General features: G+C 36.1%; 1 protein-coding gene across 3 annotated transcripts in view; it reads right to left on the reverse strand.

The window, feature by feature from the left end:
* PRSS12 (serine protease 12) overlaps positions 1-16947 on the reverse strand; it is a 71118-nt gene that overhangs the window by 32568 nt on the left and 21603 nt on the right. For all 3 annotated transcript variants that reach the window (XM_014858539.3, XM_014858775.3, XM_044767304.2), the window contains 3 exons: positions 8519-8697; positions 6326-6467; positions 3297-3493 (listed from right to left, as the gene is read on the reverse strand). In XM_014858539.3, coding sequence (XP_014714025.1) covers positions 3297-3493; positions 6326-6467; positions 8519-8697 — 518 coding nt within the window. The remainder of the gene's footprint in view (positions 1-3296; positions 3494-6325; positions 6468-8518; positions 8698-16947) is intronic.

Raw genomic sequence — 16947 nt, forward strand, 5'->3', positions numbered from 1 at the left:
TGACGGCAGCCCAAGGAAACTAATACACATACTTTAGATTACCCAGTTACCAGAAGAGTCTGCAGCTTCAGGGCCCCTAAGATTTACGGGTAAGGATTTAGGGAATACAACGAATGATGGTGAAATCATCAGAACCAGGGAGGTGGAGTAGGCAGCTAATGAACAAAACGCCATTTCATATATGTTTAAACCAACGTGAAATTACTAGATTGACATTTGTTAACTGAAAGAAAATACTGTCGGCAAGATGGACACAGTTTGCTGCTGCTGCTTCTTTCATTCTTCTGATCCATTTCACTTCTCCATCATTCTTTGTTACCCCCCCAGAGTTGTTGGCTCTCTAGTTTCTCTCCTGGTCATACTCACTTTGTGGGACAGGCATCATCGTAGAATCATCATGGCAAAGTCAAAATCAACAAGTGTTTATGCAGCGTCTACTCTATGCGCTGTTTACAGTCAACTAAAAAACACTTGGGAGTTTAGCTGTGTCACAAAGCACAGCATACTTGAAACTTTACATTTCTTATTAACGTATCTGGAATTGTGGGGTTCTTTGTAAAAGGAATAAGGTGAAAAGTGATCCTCAAGGGAAGAAAAATCCAAACAGATGAAAATCTCTTCTTAAAGTTTTCAATTTTTACATTGTTGGATCTTTGGTCCAAAATTAAGAAAACATATGCACATGGAATTAGATCTCCACATTCCATCTTACGTGTTTTATGGGCAGTTTTTCATATACCACAAAAATAAAAATGATGAAGTCTTTTTAAAGCCTAAGCTGCATGCTTTGTAAAATAATGTGTACAATATTTCTGAACCTAATTTTAGCCATTCATTTTACAAAGTCGTTGGATTTTTAATGCTTGAAGGTAAAGTGGATGACAAAAGCCATTCTGTCATACCACCTTACTGTTTAAGTTCTTTTTGCTAAAGCAGTAATAATACACACGTTTCATATCTAAAATCTTAAATATATATAAAATGCCTGGGAAAATTAACAGTCCTATGGGTACATAGTATCTTTAATTATATGTCTCAAATTTTGAGTTCCAGTAGAGTTTTCTTTAATTTTCCTGTAACATTGATTTAATACATTATTTTTGGAAAACATTTTTCTGAGAAGAAAGATAATATCTAGCATAAATATAAATTAGAAGTCAAAGTTTATACAGTAAAATTGAGTAAGAGAAATCTCACTGCAAGAAATTTCTGCTAGGATTTAACACTCTCAATTTTAGAATTGATGCAATATAAAAATGAAAAATCCACATATTTACCATCCCTCAAATTTCCTCTGACTCATCTAGGGATTCACTGCATTCCTATGAGAATTATTTTAATTGATCTAGAATATTGTCTGAGCAATCCATCCACCACAGACCCAAATATAGAAAGTGTCTATTGAACTATTACTCATTTTGAGAACGGTTTCATTCACATCTAAACTTAAGGTCCTCAAGTTACCCTTCAGATAGCTGAAAACACTAACAGTCCAAATGCTCATTATCACAGTGCCAAAGAAGTAAAAGATCTCAACTGTTTTCTTTAAATGCTCCTGTTTATTGCACTATTCCATGATCTCCTTCTCTAACCTTCTCTTTTAAATATGCAGTCCTTTTGATAAGTGGGAAAGTAATGATCTCTTTGGATGAATAAATGGTAATATGATTCTATTCCAAAAGGATATTTGGCTCAGACATAATGTTCTTTGGACAAATGAATAGTTAATAGGCATACTACCAAAATTAGGACCAAAGAGATTCATAATAATGATCACATATTTTATTAATAATTATCACCCTCAGCTTTTTAAATTTTTAAAAAATATATCTAGAATCCTACAATTAACAAGATTTTCATGGGAAATGAAAAGATTAGTTGTCCTAACCATATGGATATATTTAACCACAAGGCCTTCAGGGAACTCAGATTATAATATTTTGTATCGCATTTATAGTATTTCGCCACCTGGATACTGATGGAGCGTGCCTGAATGGATCACTCCATGATCCAAAGACCTGCTCTCTGGGGCTAAGAGCATCCATTTCTAGCAAACAGGATCTATCTCCCCCAACCACTTGCCATCGTTCATCACATAATAATCCTGGGAAGATCCTAAATCCTGCATAAGAAGGGAGCAAAGGAGGAGAACAAATGAAAAGAAACAAAATTGGAAATACAACCTATAAGGGATGTAGTGAATGTTGTATTTCTAGATCAGTGCAGTGAGTCACTATGATCTCACAGTTTAGAGTACAATGAGGAATCAACCATATACTTTGACAAACTATCCAGTTAATACTGTAGGATTCAACAAGTTCTGTTATTTTATGACGTGAAGATGTAAGCTTCACAGTCCCAAAACAGGACAATATGAAAGGGGTTGATTCAACACTGAGGTGAAAAGTAAGGATCACTTCTGGTTATTTTAACATCTGTTCACCAAAAAATATATGTATAAATATACAATAGAGCTGTGATAGTGTCCTTCGAAGTCTTTTTGAATATCTCTATCTATATTTTTCATTCATATTTATTCTGTCCTCCTCACCAGACATTGAGTCTGTCAAGGATATGTAGCTGCCTTCTGCTCATGAGAGGATCTTTATCCATAAATATTTCAAGACTGTTAGATGAGCTAGTTACCTTTTATCCACTACAAGTCTGAAAAAATTTGGAACTGAAGACTAGTTAAAATCCTTGATGGGTTTCTAGAGTTACAGGGTACCTCAGGTCAGTGGGCTATTTACTCCAACAAATCCATTTAGGAGCCCACTGAGAAACTTGAAAGATCTAGGTTAGGAAAGAGCAATAGACGGCCGGTGACCAATGATTGACAAGCCTTCAGGACTAAAGGGGAAATGAATCATAAGGGTCGGGGCGAGAGCTATTGTTTTGTTCTGTTTTTGCTTTTTTAAAAAATCCTGTCTCAATAGTTCATTAGAATTCAAGGTAAACAAGAGTTATTATAGGTGAGCAGGGGAATAACTAACGAGTAGGAGAATGGACCTCGCAGCTTCTTTATTTCATCTTTCAGATACACATGATTATAAAGATTTTTAGTGAGAAACTTAGGCTTCTAGGTGAAGAAAAATAACTTTGGGGATAGAAATTTTATAACAGTGGAAAGACTTGAAGATTATTTTTCTCTGAATGCAAATTACTGAAAATTAGAGCATTATGGGAAATCAACTAAAAAAAGCCAAAGATGAGAAATGCTTCACATTCTGGACCAGTGACCAGAGGTGCAGTGGCTACCGACTTATGGGAACTTGAGAGCTGTGGCCGGTCCTCACCCAGAGAAAGTCCGCGTCCAGGGCCGCTGGGGTGGCAGGCAATGCCTACATCTTCCCGATGGCTGCAGTCGTGCCTGCCCCACGGTCTCCTGGAACACTCAAGGAAACTGGTCTCCTTTCCTGAGCAGCTGACGTCATCCAACCATATGGGCCCTGGACTTCCTTCAAAGTGGTTTGCAGAGGCTTGTTTGCCATATCTGTGGCAATAAATAAACATTGTGCATAGAATTGCTGTTCCTTGTTTCAAGAAACCATAAAGCAAACAACCTAATTAAGTGTCATTGTGTCAGAGGATAAGCATTTGTCCTTTCTCCTATTTTGAAGACTCATTCTAAGAGCGCTGTCGGCTCTATCACACATTTTGATCATCTTAACAAGTTTTGATTGATTCAATGGGTAACTAATGGATGATTAATCCTTTTTCCCCATCCATTCTTGTCTACAGTTTGTCTACAATTTAACTCACCACCAGAGAAAATGCAGACAAAAAGATTAACCTCAAATTCCTGACAATGGAAATAACACCGTGAACCAGAAAATGACAACTCTGGTCCTCCATCTGCCTCTGATGACCCACTGAGCTCATTTGGCTTCACCAGCTTCTCTAGCCCTCTTTGGATCCTCTCCTCCCAAATAAAAAGTGTGAATTAGTTCAGTGATTCCTCAAGCACCGTACCCGATCCATAATGAAACTTAGATTTCAGCCCATCAAAATCAGAATAATGACGATGCTCTTTGCTTTTCATAAGGTTACATAAATTTGATTTTTAAAATTACAAATTATGTTTGTGTTCCAGTTGACTTTGTTACTCTGCACTATGAAAAAACGAAATATGTTATAATAAATATGGATGCTGTATAAATAGGAAAGATCTGCAAAATAAAAAATTAGTAACTAAGTGTCTGCACCTTCATTCATCCTCCTCCCAATTTAGTTTTCTTTTGTTCTGCAAAATCCAAACCTCCAGAAGTTCCCGAGCTGAAAGATCTTTAAGGTGTCTCTCAGTTCTAGGAGGCTATGTAATGAAGCTCTTATTCATAAGTTTTATGTCAATCACTTGCCTCACTGGATGTTTTTATTATTTCTGTACTAAGAATATGAGGAGATCTTTCTGTCTGGCATGAATTTTCCTATGTACTTATTTATTAAATTTATTTAAGAAGATGAACATTTAAAAAAATTAAAACACTGCAACTTTTAATTAATCATTCTAAGACTTCTGCTATTTTGCTGACTACTCAAGTCTTAGCTAGAAAAGTAAATAACCTAAATCCCATATTGCTATCACTTTCAACTTATACCGTTTTTCCACAAAATGCATCAGCGCATTACCGTTTGTCCATATCAGCTACAGAACAGACAACAGGAGGTCATTTTACTTTGGGACATCATTCATACAAAGAAACCCAGAGTTCAGGCTCTTTCTCATTCCAAAAGAGTACTCTCTTTCAGAAATTCCTCCGTAAACTTAAAAGTAAATGTAGCGCATGCCTATTCTACCTCCTAATTTAATCATCTAGAAGTTTTAACAAATATTATTGAGAACATTTTTAGAACCATTAAGTTCTGATGCTCTGTATATGCAGAAAAAACTGAATGTATTTGTGAAACAAAATAATTAAAATATGAAGAAAAAAATCATTGTCACTCAACTGTTTTCATTAATCAGGAAACATATGAAAATAGTAAATAATAGTATTTATGAGTCTTTCTAAATCTGTGAAAACAGGATTCAGTTCTCAGTCTAACAGAGATTCACTTAAAGATGAAATAGTATTTATTAAGTAATTCTTATTAAATAAATATCAATATTTATTTGACTGGTATGTCATACCCCTTGACCTGAAATTATAATAATGTCACTGCCCAAGAAAATTCAAAATATTGGGCAATTTATATCTTCATGATATCACTTTTTATAACAATAAAAATTAAACTAACCTAAATATTAAGTAAATTATAGTATGAACAGCCAATGGATATTATTTTATCATTAAAAATTATGACTATGTTGTAATATGAAGATTAAAAAATGTGGATACAAAAATTATATATCCAATACTAGATATGTTATAAAGTTATATACACAAGTTATAATAATGATGGTGTAAAAATGGAAAAATTATGGATAGTTTTTATTTTCTTTATTTTCCAAACTTTCTCTAAAATATTTAAGATTACTTTTACAAATTTAAAAATATATATCTTAAACATGGCCATACCTAGGTTGAATGAAAGTATATTTTTAGAGTTTAATGAATATTAGCAATTAGCTCCATCACAAGCTGAAATAAAATAATTTTGCCAATTTTTTCAAGCATGAGACAATTACTTCAAGTATGACATAGAAACATGGAAAACAAGAAAGAATAGGCATTAATGGGCCTCATTCAAATATTAGCTCAAAAGGATCATTTGCAGTTACTTCAACCAACTTAAGTCTCTATTCTGGAATGCATTATGTGTGTGACATGAAATGTATTGCCCTAAGTGTGATACTCAGCCTTGAAGAGAGTGAGGTCAAGGGTGAGTGCTAAAGGTCGTCTCATGACAAGAAGTCTTTTTTCTCAAATAAAAGTGATAATTATCACATTCTGAGAAAGGGAATAATGTAACAACAAAGCATTTGACACTGGACTTCTCTGCAGTTGCAGACACAATGATGTCAGAACTAACAACATCCAATAGTAGCGATGCGTCAGAATAACACTGAGCATTCAGAGGGTACAGCCTTACTTGAATAGACACAAAGTGACCCAAAGGTCACCCATGGCTCCAACCAATTATTCAGGAAGAGTGGTGGAAGGAAAGGTAAATGAGATAAGTGGGAAGAGATGATCCTAGAAAATGTGACTGTTTTTCATTCTTGTACGTCCATATATAGAAAGGTAGGTAGGTAGAGGAGACAAGTAAATTGATGACAGAGAACGTGTGTTTTTAGTATTATAGAAATTACAAGTGAGGGTTACAAAATGAAACTTTTAAAAATATAATTTGGCATTTGCCGCCTCATATCCATGGACCTTACTTAAATCCCAGCTGCCGGCAAACCACATAGGTATTCAGCTCAGTCCACCCGTCGTCACAGACAGTCCCCCACTGTCCCCTGTAATACACCTCCAGGCGACCTTCATGGCTGCCTTTTCCACCTGCAAGTCGGATGACTCCATCTGTGATAAGAAGGAGACACAGAGACCAAGCAAATCAATTGTCAAATCTAATCTAATTTCACTAGAAATATCACCCTATTTGGGTCTAAGCATTTTGTTAAACTTATTTTAGGACTGTGCTCAGTGACCTGAGGTCAATAGCTTGTTTCTGAAGAATGACAGAATGCACATCTGTCCTGACAAAATATTCTTTCTTTTTTTATCTGTACTCCTGTTTTCTGAGTAGAAAAATCTATTCTGATATAATTCCAAAGTAGCTGTTTAGAGTTCTCTGAATTAAATAATATTTTGGAAATTTCCTTTAACTTCAATCTCCTTAAGTCTGAGCAATACCAGTCATTTAAATTTAAAAACTAAGAAAACATACTAACTTGGAAATAGTTCAAAATTTTAACTGCAAGTGAAAAAATATTGAAATACGAAGACAGAAAAAGCTATTCTGGTTAAAGAGTGATCTATATGTCAATGCGTTTATTATTCCTCAGGCTTCATAAATTTAAAAAACTGGGGTACATGTCCCACTTTTGTTCTTTTATTGATAATACAGATCTGAATTTGAATCATATGAATTCAATAAATAAACTGCCAGAGAATCCTGTAAAGAGCATCTAAGCAGACAGAGAAATATCTGCATCTTCCAAGAATACCTATATATCTAAGAATATAATATCTTCCAAGCAGATATGAGAAATTTATCCCCCCAAAAGTAAATGTAAAAGCTGTTTCCATCCAAAATAATCCAAACATCCCCCCAAACAAAAAACACAAAGAATCTTGGGTAAAGGTCCTACTTTTCATGAATGTCTGGGATCTCTTAAAATAAACGAAGGTCTCTTAGCAACAGAATTACTTATGAATGTAACACTTTACTGTCTGTAAAGCACTGTTACACATATTACCTCCTATGACCATCACAGCAACACTACAAGACTATCCTCATTTGAAAGAGGAGGAAATGCAGGCTCAAGAAGATGGAGTGCTCTGGCTTCAAATCTGGCATAAATTTTATAGCACTTCTACTGTGCATAATTGTGTTATTCTGCTAATAAAACCAACAGCACATATAGAACTATGTAAATAAAAAGGTGAAACTTCAGCATTTCATAAGCTGTAAGTTGTTCTTTTGATTTTTTTAAAGAAAGACTGAAATCCCTAATTTTTTTCTTCAAGTTCTTTTTACTATAGAAACAATGGACTTGTGATGACCCAACTTCTCTTGCCCGTCCATATCCCTCTTCATCCTCCAAAATAGTAAGTATATACACACACACACTCGTCTGCTCTCAGACATGCCTTTCTTAGAACACATGATGTATCCTGACAAGCATGCTGTGATCCGGAGTAGTCTGAAAACCGAGCATAACAAAATTTGACTTGGTTTCTTTAATAGTGTCCTTTAGTCAACAATCCCATCAACAGTTTACCAGCTATAAACACATTCTGAGAGTCAAGACAGGTTAATAGATGAATGTACTAAACATATAATTATAATACCTAATATCTGAAATGTATCATTGCATGCTAATTTTGATTATTGGGGACTGTATATTGCAACAAAGTCATATTTTCTAATCTAGTTTTACAGAGTTGTATAGCCTTAAATTAAAAAATTCAGAGATATCTATGAAGAAAAAGATAGCATTTTTTTGGTGAAGAAGATTGGCCCTGAGCTAACATCTGTTGCCAATCCTCCTCTTTTTGCTTGAGGAAGATTGTCCCTGGGTTAACTTCTGTGCCAGTCTTCTTTTGTTTTGTATGTGGGACGCCACCACAGCATGGCTGGATGAGCATTGTATAGGTCTACGCCCAGGATCTAAACCCATGAACCCTGAGCCGCCAAAGTGGAGTGCACAAATTTAACCACTACACCACCAGGCTAGCCCCAAGATAGCATTTTAATATATGATTTGTGTTAGTTTTTTTGTTTAGTTTTATTTGGGGGATTTATTTGTGTGCTCATTTAGCAATATTATATAAGTTGAAGAGAAGAAAAGGTAAGCCCAAATGGTGCTGGGGGCAAGAGTTGGTAGGTTACTGGGGGAAATTCTTACCTGTTAGAGGGGTGCAAGACACTCCAGCATCTTCCTTATGGCCACAGTTATGCTCGCCCCAGGAACTCTTTGGACACTGCTCAATAGAGAGTTCATTCCCGGTGCAGCGGACTTCATCCAACATTACTGGGCCAGATCCTTCCCCAAAATATGCCTGATTCCATGCTTTGGCAATGCCACTGATCAAACAGGAGCATAAGAATTCTGGATTAGACATCAAAGCTTGGTCTGACTGATTTTTTTGCCCCTAGCAAAGGTATGATTCTGATTAATCCATATTTTCCCTTATCAGTTCACTCCATAGGTCACACATGACTTGCTGCATCTCTTGTTTGTTCTTTGCTCTTTATATTTTTGGCCATCACAAATGTTTCAAAGACTGCTAGTTATTGCCAGTATTTACCCTCCTTTTCTTCATTAGCAATGGAACCTCAGATTTTTAGGAAGGCAATAGCTTTCCAGAATAAAATCCACACTTCCCAGCCTCCCCTTCTTCTAGATGACTACATTTGTTCTTTGTAAAACACTCATAACATAAAATATACCATTTTAACCATTTTTAAGTGTACAGTTCAGTGGCAGTAAGGACATTCACATTGTTGCACAACTATCACCACCACCCATCTCCAGAACTTTTTCATCCTCCCAAACGGAAACTGCCCCCATTTTAGATGACTACATTTTGTTTGTTTGTTTGAGGAACAATAGCCCTGAGCTAATATCCGCCGTCAATCCTCCTCTTTTTTCTGAGGAAGCCTGGCCCTGAGCTAACATCTATGCCCATCTTCCTCTACTTTATATGTGGGACGCCTGCCATAGCATGGCGTGCCAAGCGATGCCATGTCCACACCCGGGATCTGAATTGGTGAACCCTGGGCCGCCAAAGCTGAACATGTGCACTTAACCACTGCACCACCAGGCCAGCCCCTTAGAAGACTGAGTTTTGATCCATGAAATTTAGGTAGAAGTGTCATGTATCACTTTCAGGAATTGTCCTTGTTCCACTTTCTCCTTCCTGAGGACTACAAGGCAGAAGTGATGGCTGGAGCTTGAGAAGCTATCTTGGGCTGCAGGATGCCATATTCAGAAAGACAGAACTACAAGCAAGAAAGAGCCTGATGATTGTGGAAGTGCCAGACTAGGCTTGAGCTGGCTGCCTCTGATCTCTTGGGAGAAAAATAAACTCTTGTCTTGTTTAAACTACTATTACTTTCAGTTCTCTGTGACTCACAAACATATTTCTAAGTAAAACATCTCTTCAACTCAAATTTATTTGCACTAAATTTATTTCTACAATTCAAAGTAATAGCACATTCTAGAACCCCAGATTTCAGTGAAGAAGATCATGATTGCTTGTCAAAATGATTAATGACTTCAGAAACTGCATATTCAGCCCCTTTTAGCCTTTTAATTTTTAGATTAGAGCATTTATAGTTTTCTTTTGTTTTTCAATAATACTTCATCTATTCCCCATTATTTTAGTTGCCCTTTTCTCATAATATTATAACTATCTTGAGAATTTACAACCAAGATATATTGAAGAAAAAAAAGTTTGCGAACTGGTTATAATACCCAAGTAATAGTAAAGGCTTGGATAGTAAATTTTATGATTAAAGAGGAGCCTGTTTGACTAATTTTACTAGATTCTATGGAAGTTCCTTTTAAGAGAACACAAGTCTAAAGAAGCCCAAAATATCTGAAAGTTAAACTCTTTAAATACTATTAAAGCAAATACTTGTTCCATTATCACCTGCCCCACTTTCTGTTTAAAGTTCAGGGAGTGTGCCAAGGGGAAGGATAAATGTGTGCAGGAGGAGGTGTGAAGGAAGCCGAGAGGAAAGGAAAAATAGTGTGCTTACGCAGGATATTTTGGTGGAGTTAAAATTTTAGAATTTAGAATCCTGACACTTGAATTGCTATCTGATATTTGTCACACAGTGAACTCCAGGAAGGCTGCCCCAACAAATATTAAAGACTAATATCTAGAGCTAATCAGACAAAGGTGAAAGAAAGAAAAAGAAATCCTAACACAAATGATATTGTCCAAATGACATAATTTTGTAAGTGAATTTGTTTTGCTAAGGGAAAACATAATGACAGAACAGAAAGCCATTTCTACTCTTCTAGAAAGAAGTAATAAATATTCAATTAACAGGATTTTTTTTTTTTTTGAGGAAGATTAGCCCTCAGCTAACATCTGCTGCCAATCTTCCTCTTTTTGCTGAGGAAGACTGGCCCTGAGCTAATATCCATGCCCATATTCCTCTACTTTTTTTTATATGTGGGACACCTGCCACAGCGTGCCTTCACAAGCGATGCATTGGTCCACATCTGGGATCCAAACCAGCGAACCTCAGGCCACGGAAACGAATGTGCCAACTTTACCACTGCACCATGGGGTAAGCCCCAGGATTTTTTTTTTCTAAATAAAGTTTTCAGTTGTTTCAATGTGTGTCTATATGCCTACATAAGAGTGTAAGAGACATACATAAATGTTCATATAAACTGACCACGTCAAAAAGCTTATTCTTTCCAAGCTAAATCTTCAAGAGGAAAAGCAGATGTGGAAACAGGCCTTTGGGTTCAAATCTGGACTCCATCTTTAACACACTGGGCTACCTTGGGGAAATTACTAGAACCTTCGTGGCCTAAGATGCCTCTTTTGAACAAAGGCATGACAACTGCTCCCTTGCAGGGCTCTAAGATTAAACTGATGCAAAGTAGGAACTCAGTCAACGCCGGCTCCCTTTCCCTCTTCTGGCCCTGTTAAGAAGCTTCCTCCTAACAGTTGATGAATAACACATTTTTCACTGCTACACAATTTATCTAAAAACCACTTGGTATTTAGTTTAAACATCATAGTTTTGTTTTCCCATCCCCCAAATTGTACAGTTGGGTGAGTGGTAAGGGATAATCAATTAAAATCTCAACATTTTCTGGTTTTAATGTTGTAAATATGTTTTATTTATTTATTTTAAAGAAATTTTGAAAAGACAGTCTTTATGGAAGTAATTTGTAGCCTGTAAGATAATGGATAAATCTGTGTTGTTTTTTATTAAGATGATGGCCCCAAAGATCATTAAGCTATGACTTTCATCACTAAACTTGGGATTCTTGTGGCAGAGCCACAGATAATCAGAGGCAAACAATTTCAAGTGTTTTAATGCACATGAGGTATTTTACAAAAAAAATTATAATGGCCAAGACAAAACCTTTTTCTGAGGACAACAATTATGCTCCCAGAAAAATATTTTTTATACCAAAACAATCTTGCAATAGTAGTCTATAAGGCTGTGAAGAAATTAAAATGTTTTAACAGTTATTCATAGTGGAATAGATATCCCCTTTCTGAAAGAAAATATTTTCATACAACATTTACACTAAATTGAACAAGGGAACAGTGTAAACCCACTGAAAACAAAACTCTAAAGTCAGCTACTGATTGTGAGTTATTCCCAGAAATAGAGGGCTTGAATAACTGAAATATGTTGTTTTAAATACATTACTGTGTACACTAATATTTGTTTAAAGAAGAAAGGGCTGCTTGGAGCTGTGTGCCTAAGACCTATGGCTCCTTTTTTAAAAGGGAGAATCCAGGACCGATGGAAGCAAAGAAGCCGTCACTGGTGGCTCTAGGGCGGAGGTCAGTAAACTACAACCTGAGGGCCCAATTTGGCACACCACTTGTTTTTATATGGCCCATGAACTAAGACTGGCTTTTGCATTTTATAAATAGTTGGGGAAAAATCCAAACAAGAATATAATTTTTGACATGTGAAAATCATATGAAATTCAAATTTCACTGTCCAGAAGTAAGGTTTTATTGGAATAAAGCCACACGCATTCCTAACTTATCGTCTATGGCTGCTTTTGCACTACAAAGGCACAGTTGAGTAGATGCAAAGTCTAAAATACTTACTATCTGGCCCTTTACTGAAAAAGTTTGCTGATCCCTGCTCTAAAGGAAAGAGATTAATGAAAGCAAATATGGAAACTGATTTAGAGAACACTGAAAGTTGGAGAACAGAGAAGGAGGCAGGATGACTGATGCAGGTCAGGGGGAAGCCAGGTAGGAGGGCTTTGGAGAAAGGCAGATTAATAGCCTCCTTGAATCTATGCCCTGAGATAAATGCTAGGAAAGAAAAGATCTAGTAAAGAAAATGTCAATGGGTACAATTTACTGAGCCAGGATTAAGTGCTATAAGAAAATCAGGGACCAATATCAGAGAATAGAAAATGTGATTCTGAACTCATAACAGAAACAAAAACTAAGTTCTAGATCGTTTAAAGGCTTCAATATTGAAAGAAAGAAAGGAAAGAAGGAAGGAAGGAGGAAAGTTACTAGAATAAAATTATAAGAACATAGTTCTTATAACCTTGGAAGTAAGGGGATTTCCTGAGCAAAATAAGGAACCCAGAAGTCAGAAAACAAAGACTAAAAAAGTTAAATTTAACCACATATAAATTTAAAGTACTGTGTAGCAAAATGCACCATAATCAGAATCAAAAAGCAAACCAACAAGCTGAAAGAAATATTTGTAACAGGTAATAGCAATCAAAGAAAATAACTAGAAATTAATACTAACAACTTATTATAATGAAAGACAAAATAGCCAACATAAAAAATATATATAATGATGAAGAGGATCAGGCTATTCACAGAAGAAGAAATATCCATGGCCACTGAACCATATGGTAAGATGCTCAATCTTACAATGATCAAATTAAAACAATAATAATGCATTCTTAACTACCACCTTTTTAGAGATTTAAAAGACTAATATTTTCATATAATAGTTAGGCTAAAAGTTTACAAGCTAAAGCCTTTTTATTCCCAAGAAAAAATAACAAACCCACTCTACAGTCATCCATTGGCTGGAAGGGCCTCGAGACAGGCCGAGCAGAGTAACTGAAATGTATTGTACAGCAGCCTCCCCTTATCCAAGGTTGCCCTTTCCTTGGTTTCAGTTACCCAAGTTCAACTGGAGTCCAAAGATATTAAATGGAAAATTCCAGAAATAAACAATTCTTAAGTTTCAAACTGCACTCCTTCTGAGTAGCATGATGAAATCTCGTGCCATCCTGCTCCATCCCAAGATGCAAATCATCCCTTTGTCCAGTGGATCCACGCTGTATACGCTACCTGCCCATTAGCCACTTAGTAGCCATCTTGGTTATCATCAGATCAAGTGTCAGCCATGTCACAGTGCTTATGTTCAAGCAATCCTTATTTTACTTAATAATGGCCCCAAAGCACAAAAGTACTGATGCTAGCAATTCAGATATGCCAAAAACAAGCCCTAAAATGCTGCCTGTAACATAGTATATATACGGTTCTGTACTATCAGCAGTTTCACATATCCACTGGGGGCCTTGAAACGCATCCCCTGTGGATAAGGGGGGACTACTGGGTTTCGAATATGTTAAAGATTATGTCAGAGAGGTCCTAGGAAAAGGCAAATGGCCTGGTTAACTGCTTCTGAACTGCATCCCTTCCTTCAGGGAGAACACAGGATGGGAGAGTAGAAGCTCTGAACAACGGCTCTGGGGAAAGCTGTCTGTGTTAAAATACACAGTTAAAACACCACTTGGGTGTTTTATTTTCTTCCTTATACACTTCCATACTTTCCATTGTTTATAAACATTATTTTAATGATCAAAAAAATGTTTAATTAAAATAAATTAATCAGAAAAAAAACTAATACAATAAACTTGAAAACAAAATACATTAACTAGGAAACCATGATGTAACACAAACTAGGTTTTTTAGCTAATTTTTGAGTTTATTAAAATTAAGAAGATAATATTGAGATATACACACATTCCTTCAGCCAGTCACTGGTATTTCCCTGGATTTTATGCTGGTTTTCAGGGGAATACCAAAGAAATTGATGACTCTGCCTTAAAGAGATTTTACAGTACTGGTGAAAGCAATATAAAACTCATGGTCAGTTAAAGTCAACTAAGAGCTACGTGAATTTGATAAGCTGTGTGTTCTCTGTCCTTCCTTCATGGAAATCGTTCGCGCTCCAGCCTTGGCAGTCGTTTGGGGAAAGGTCCCAGTGATGCCTACTTCTTTACCTTCTGACCACAGAATAAATCTGTGGAGTAGGGGTGCTCTGATATAATACATTGAGTTATTATTTTCTGTAAAGCTATTTGACCTACATAACAGCAATCTTCAGTAAACACTGAATTGATTCTATGTCTGATCCTTATCCAAAACATTCTTAAGCCTATTTGGCTAATCAGATTGTATTCATATAAAGTTTGTGGATTTTTTCAGAGGAAAAGACCAGATAAATAGCACCATCTGACTAACTCAGTCTCCGGGTTTAGCTGCTGCTTTGAATAGACTCAGGATAGAGTTAGGCAATTCTATTGCGCGAGATAATTATTTGTTAGGTTATAAAAGATTCGTTACTGAACTTCAAATAGCAATTTGTGACACTTGTAACCTAGGGATGAAAAAACTCATTTTTTTAATGATTAATATCCTAGATTTCTCTCTGGAAAACAATCCAGGTGGAGGCATCTCCACTAATATCTAATGTATACTGAATGCTTACTGTGTGCCAGGCACTGGTCTAACAGCTTTATACGTATTAACTCATTTAATCCTCCCTACAGTAACAATGATGTTATTATCCCCAATTTACAGATGAGGAAACTGAGACCCAGAAGCTAAATAATTTGCACAGCATTACACCACCACCAGACGGTAAAGCTTGTCTGGCTACAGAGCTGACTCTGAAACACTTTGCTACCAAACAGCTGCCTGGGGCATTTTCAATAGGGTGCTATGGCACCTCAAATACAGCCTATCCAAAACATGCTCGTTAGCATTTCCTTCCTAACATTAGCCTTCCCGCTTGACTTCTCTATTTCTTTCAGCTCTATATCTGTATTTATTCTTATTAACACCCAGCTATTTTGCAAATAGTATAAGACGAAAGAAAAAACCTACATTGGGGGCTCTAAATCTCAAGATTCTGGTTCTCACTAACCACATGACTTCAGACACTGCATAATCTCAGAGGGCCTGACTTTCTCATCTGTTAAGTATGGTCTCTTTCCTGCTCAAGAATTCCACTTACCAGCTTATCTTTATGGTAAAGTTTATAAAATATGTTTTAAAATTAATGAACAGCAAAATAAAAGAAGAAAGAAACATTTTTTTAAAAAAGCAATTTGTACCAGAATTTCTATTCTGACCACTCAATAGTGTGGTTTTATATGATAATTTTATAGCCCAAAAAAACTTAAAAGGAAAGAAGTCTTCAAAATTTTAAAATTTGTATGTAAATTATGGTACATCTACACAATAAAATATGATGTCACAGTTCTAAGCTATGCTATTAAAAGCTTTGAAGACATGGAGAAAGGCTTGACTGTTAAGTATTCAAAAGGAATTCTAACCAAAATGTCTCCACATGAAACTTCACCATGTACATATGCATGCTCAAGTTCCATTTTCTAACATCTAACTGGTTCTTTCCCTGCTCCTCCTCTTTCTCCAAGTTCTGGGTTAATCAAATTTAAGAATCTTAAGCACAGTAATTCCTTTTGTATTCAGGAAGCCTGCCAGCTACCACAATCTACAGATACCATTAAAGGATGAGGGTCAACAAAAACAGCATCTCACAAAGAAATTGGAACCACCACTCCAGGGAGGCATGATGCAGTTTCCCTCTGGGAATTCAACAAAGCAAACAAGACAGATGAAATCTGCTTAAGATTAAATCACAAATTGAAGCAAGCAACCATTACGCTGTCTGCTATCGACCATGTGCCATTAAAAACTATTTCATCTCAAAGTACTGTGCCTTTAAGTGAGCAAAACAAATTCTAGAGGAAGAGCAGTGGCAGAATAATGTACACTTATGAGATAACTATAAAATCAAGCGAAAGAAAGGCCAATGAACCATGTCAGCTCAGAGCATCAGAGCACTTCTAATAAAAACAAATCTCTACCAAGCTGGATTGTTGCTGTTGCAGACGCTTGTGGAGGATCTTTGCCGCCTTGTATATTTGGAGATTTTTTCCTTTTAATCACTATGCCAAACATGAAGCCCCTCATTACAAAGGGAGCAATGAGCTAATGTTTGAGAAAGATGTAAACACTTTCCTCAGCCCATGCACGTGTTCAACATGAGCAAAGTCTTCCGTGTCATTCTATCTCCATCTTCTTTCTGTGTAATAGACTATTGTTTGTCAACATGGTCTTCGCTTAAGAACTATTTATATAAGCGAAAAAAGTCTTTGGCTCACAAGAAAGAACTCTACATTACAACATGAATTTTTAGAATCACTTCTATAAACATAACTAACATTCACAGTGTGTCATTTAAATATTCTATGTATTTGTGTAAGGAACAAAAGCTTGCTTTGCCCCAGAGCAATATATTAATAAAAAATGCCTTATAGCT

This window comes from Equus asinus, chromosome 3, assembly GCF_041296235.1.
Source record: "Equus asinus isolate D_3611 breed Donkey chromosome 3, EquAss-T2T_v2, whole genome shotgun sequence".
Lineage (NCBI taxonomy): Eukaryota > Metazoa > Chordata > Mammalia > Perissodactyla > Equidae > Equus > Equus asinus.